Genomic DNA, 4,853 nt, shown 5'->3' with positions numbered 1-4,853 from the left:
TTATGTGACAGGTATTGATCGACCTCGATTTGTCAAAAATAGTTACGTATGGATATGAAATGTGAATGTATGATCTCTGGACTTCTAAATACCGGCGGGAGGTATTTATGTTCAACCGTTAACTACCCAAGAGTTTAAGTTTGAGAGTTTGAAAGATTAATTATGTGACATAGAGAGACTTGGTATTTATTTTTGCTTTTTTACTAAAAGATTTGATACAGATCATTGATCGAGACAAATGTTAAACACAGACAAAGATATGTAATAGCTTTGCATGCAGTGGCGTATCCAAGATTACAATATAGGGTATGCAAAAAAAATTAATATATTAATAAAACTACCGAAAATAAGTACAAAGTTGTTGAGCAAAAAAACAAGCTACAATTTTGACAGCCTAGCGTCGAACCTAGGTTTAGCGAAAATCATTAGGCTTCTTTTACCAATAGACCATACTACTTTTGTGATATTTAGCTGCTTATTGATTGTTTTAACCTTAGCCAACAGGGTGTGCAAGTGTGACAAGTGTCCATGATACACACTGCATCCGCCCCTATTTGCATGCTACTTTGATCCAGTATGCATGTATTCTTTCATCGCAATGGTGGATCATGGTGCATAGTGAATATGGTTCACCTTAAAAACACAAGTAAAGACTTCATCCGTTTCAAAAAATTGCAAAACTTTGATTAGCACGTTTGTCAATACACAACTTTGACCTTAAATATCTCTAATCATATTTTTTGTTTTAATCTTAAAATTTAATATTATGAAAAATATACAATGAAATCAATCCACCAACATTTAACTTATAAAATTTGCTTTTAATAAATTAGCAAAAACTCTTAGTCAAAGTTAGTATATGAATAGTGGCAAGTGAAAGTGTTGTAATTTTTTTGAAACAGAGGAAATATGTATTAGCTAAGACGTTGGGGTGCATGTAAAATTACCGCACTCCGATCCGGTATAGATGTATTTAGCTAAAAGGTTTGGTTGCATATATATTAAAATACGGGTCTGGGCCACACCTGTCATCAAGAGAGATAAAGTCCACTTAACAAAGTCAAATGAGGTTTCACCTTAAAACCATATGACAATAAGGAAGTAGCCCCTTAACTTTATTAAGTGTTTAACTCTCTCAACAGTGCACCATACTCATTGTGCATATTTGTTCATAGTCCATGAAATTGTTCTTTCGTAGCAATTGTTCAGGAATGGACATGCAACAGATACAAACTACCTAACCTAAATAATTTATGAGTTCCAAAGCTACTTTGTGAAATTAAGTCTCTCAGCTTCCAGATTGGTCCCATGGTCATCTCCCATGCTTGTGGTGAGTTTTTGTCTAAGTATGCCCCGTGCTAGCTAGCAACCTTCAAACCAACAATTCAAAGCTAGGAGAAGTAGTCCTTTTAGAACAAGGACCATTTTAGATACACCGCCTTTTTTCATAATCAAAGATCACTCAGCATTAGAGGCGATTATGGGCAGGCTCAAGGTGAGCGACTGAACATGACCACCAAATATTAGGGGCCCACCAAATTTTGTATACAATTTAATTACTTTTGTAAATGCAAAGAAAACCAAACTGAAGAGCGCTCTGATACCATGAAAGAGAGAGAGAATATTTTTCGTGAATCATTTTCATTGACTTCGTTCGTTTATATACAAACTATATTACGTTAAGTTAAGCTAGATTATGGGAGCTAATGATTAAATATATGCTAACCTAAAATACAAGATTACAATCATTTGCTACTGCATTGCATTACCTCTCGGCAATTATGGATATGGTGGCTTGATTTATGGGGTTTCCGGTGGGTGTTCCCTGCCACCATTAGAGCCGCCTTTGATCAGTGGGTCTTTCCAAGCAAGGGAGGCTTTTTCAAGAAAATATGGGTGGCCGTCTTCTTCATTACAGTATGGACTATATGGAAGGAGAGAAACACAAGAATCTTTGAAAACAAATCCAATACACTTGGTCAACTCCAAGACCTGATCCTCCTCAGACTAAGCTGGTGGATAAAGGGATGGGGCGATCCGTTCCCGTACAATTCTGATGAAATTCTCCGAAAATACAAGATTACAAAATAATGTGAATAATATTTACATATAATCTATCAGTTTGATTTACATAATGACTTGAAGATCTGATTTTGAGAAGTTGAACATGACCCGGCCTATAATCATGGCGTTCGACGCTGCCGTTCATTAGATTGAGGTTGTGACATGGAATCACCATTAAATTGTGTAAAATGATAACTATAATCGGCGTTTTCTTTTACAAGTGTTGGTACATGACTTTGTATAATTCATTTATGGCTTTGTTTGATTTGGCGTAAAATATTTTCAAAAATGATTTTTATCCTTGTCAAACCAAACAAAATCGTACGTAAAATGATTAAAAATAGAAAGATTGTGCCAAATAGAGGCTTAGTAAATGTAAAATTGGTCAAAATGTGTACACAAAGTTATTCAACAAATGAGATTCTTTAATTTATGTGCCGCCGTTACATTTTGTGAAATTAAGGTCATCAATTCATCATGAATTGATATTGATGTATATTTATCGAGGTTACTACATTAATAATACAAACGATCAACTTAATTAATTAATATTAGTTCAAGGATTTTGTGACTGAGTGTAGATATAATCAGTATGAGCCACGAGTTCCCTCCTCACCAAGCAGTCTTCTTCTTGTTCTCCAGGACTACAGTCATCAGAAATATCAGCCTTGTTCAACATCTGTGTTGCCTGCATGTCATGTTTTATATCAAGATTAGTTATTAATCATCCATTTTCTAATTAGTAAAATGGCATAACATTATAATACTATTAAATGTTCGAGTATCAAACAATGCATAACAATTAATTTCGGACAGAGAGAGTAAGTACTATATGTTAATTCATGCAAAGAACATGTATGTTAGGCTTCGTGTGATTTGGTGTAGTACATTTTCAATGAAAAATTAATTTTAGTGGAAAACATTTTTCGAGGGAAAAACATAATTCCACACTCATTTCCTTGCTTGGTTCTTTACGAGAAAATTTATAGAGGAAAGAAAATGGGAGTATATGGATGAGGATTGATGGGAACAATGGCGGAGTCAGAAATTATTAAATAAAATTGTGTTTGCTTGAAATTGAACTCAAAGCAAATGCACACAAAGCTCTATCAAAACACTCTTTACAACTATTTTTAAAATCTTGGGGAAGTGGATGACCCTACCCGTCACCCCCTAGCTTCGCCACTGGATGGAAAGACAGAAAAGAGAAAAAATAGTTTCATTTTCAAATAGTTCAAATGAAAAATATTTTTCATCCTTGAAAGAGTTATCGAAAAATTATTTTCCATCCCATTTTAAAACAAACAACCTAAAGGCATTGAGAACGGAAAACTCATTTTTCCACGAAAACGTTTTACTCCAAACCAAACACTCTTATTAAAATCGAATATGAAAAGTAAGAATTATTACCGCAGGCTGAGATTCTGGCGTAGGACGAGCTGCATGTATAAGAGTGATGGAGCAAACAAGGAGAGCTATAATAAAAAGGGTGCTGAATTTTGCCATTATTATAATCAATTAATTAATTAATTATAATGAATTAATTTTATACAACTTTGTTTTTCTTTGGCTCTTTGAAATATGTTGAAGAATTGGGTGTGAGATTATAAGGAGAGAGAGAGATAGGGAGTTTATATAGGGCCTGAAATAACGTACGGTTGGTATGGGCTGGTGTGAACCTTAGAAAGACAGATGGTGTGAGAATCTAATTAATTAATTAGATAACGAACTTTTAATTAAATTAGCATGCAAATTCTTATATTTAGCAATAAAAACTTGCGGCGGATATTAATTTAAGCTAAATCGTTGATTTCCTTCCCACTGGATATCATACAATCTAATCTATTTTAAGATAATCCACGTTTGATGAAGGCTCTCATCCCCTCATAATTTTTTTTTTTAAAAGGATAAGTGGGGTGTAGGGTGATAGATGTCATGGTTGTTAGAATCCCGATCCGAAAAATACGATCCAATTTATCAAAACGATTCATATAGCAAGTAGAATCACAAGGATGGTGGAATTGTAGTAAGATCGGTCATGATCTTAGCAGGATCGATAGAATCGTGTAGAATCTGTGGGATTGGAATAGGATAGTAAGATTTTTACTTTTCACTTAGATTGGTGCAGGATCGGTCAGGATTGTACAGGATCGGAGCAGGATCGTACAAGATCGGTCGATCTACTTTTTTAATTATTGAAATGATTCCTAAAGCAACTAACTTTGAACTTTCTCTTTAAGCCTAGAAATTGATCATTGAACTTTCAACTATTTCTCTTCTCTAATCTATATAAGTATATGACTATTACGAAGCCATATTGGCTTTAAAATATCGATATTATGTGAGGAAAAAATATATAGTTATCATCCATATTGTTTGAAATATATGTATTTATTCACTTAGCAACATTTTTCTTACTCCTTTAAATTTGTTGGATCTTACGATCCTACAATCCGATTCTACCGATTCAATCCTACCCCCCCTCACCGATCCAATGTAGGGTCCCGATCCTAACAACTACAGATGAATTAAGAATAACAAGACATGTGTAAAAATGATCAAGTACTTCATTTGTGAATACGAATTATTATGATAAGGTTTACCCTAATATGGGTGTCTGATACTCATATACTTACAAGTATAATCTAATTAATATCCTCTATTGCTTTTAATTGCAATTGAATTGAATGCATATACTTAAAAATAAACGGGTAATGATATACTTCCTCGAAGGTTATTTTAAGAACTCTATATATGATGTAGCTCTTAGAAAATAAGAATGAGGTGTT

General features: G+C 33.8%; 1 protein-coding gene across 1 annotated transcript; it reads right to left on the bottom strand.

The window, feature by feature from the left end:
- Positions 1-2,468: 2,468 nt before the first annotated feature.
- On the bottom strand, positions 2,469-3,733 carry LOC110792424 (phytosulfokines 3). The gene is made up of 2 exons (XM_021997226.2): positions 3,475-3,733; positions 2,469-2,752 (listed from the first exon to the last, which is right to left on the bottom strand). The coding sequence occupies exons 1-2, from the start codon at positions 3,568-3,570 to the stop codon at positions 2,621-2,623; spliced, it is 228 nt and encodes a 75-aa protein (XP_021852918.1). The 5' UTR covers positions 3,571-3,733; the 3' UTR covers positions 2,469-2,620.
- Between the last annotated feature and the right edge of the window lie 1,120 nt (positions 3,734-4,853).

The sequence above is a fragment of the Spinacia oleracea genome, chromosome 3, assembly GCF_020520425.1.
Source record: "Spinacia oleracea cultivar Varoflay chromosome 3, BTI_SOV_V1, whole genome shotgun sequence".
Lineage (NCBI taxonomy): Eukaryota > Viridiplantae > Streptophyta > Magnoliopsida > Caryophyllales > Amaranthaceae > Spinacia > Spinacia oleracea.
The sequence above is the reverse complement of the archived record's forward strand: the minus strand, read 5'-3'. Positions and strand labels throughout refer to the sequence as shown.

Coding starts and splice junctions, on each gene's coding strand:
- LOC110792424 (XM_021997226.2), bottom strand. CDS start 3,570: ATGGCAAAATTCAGCACCCTTTTTATTATAGCTCTCCTTGTTTGCTCC. Junction 2,753..3,474: donor CGCCAGAATCTCAGCCTGCG/GTAATAATTCTT, acceptor CATGACATGCAG/GCAACACAGATGTTGAACAA.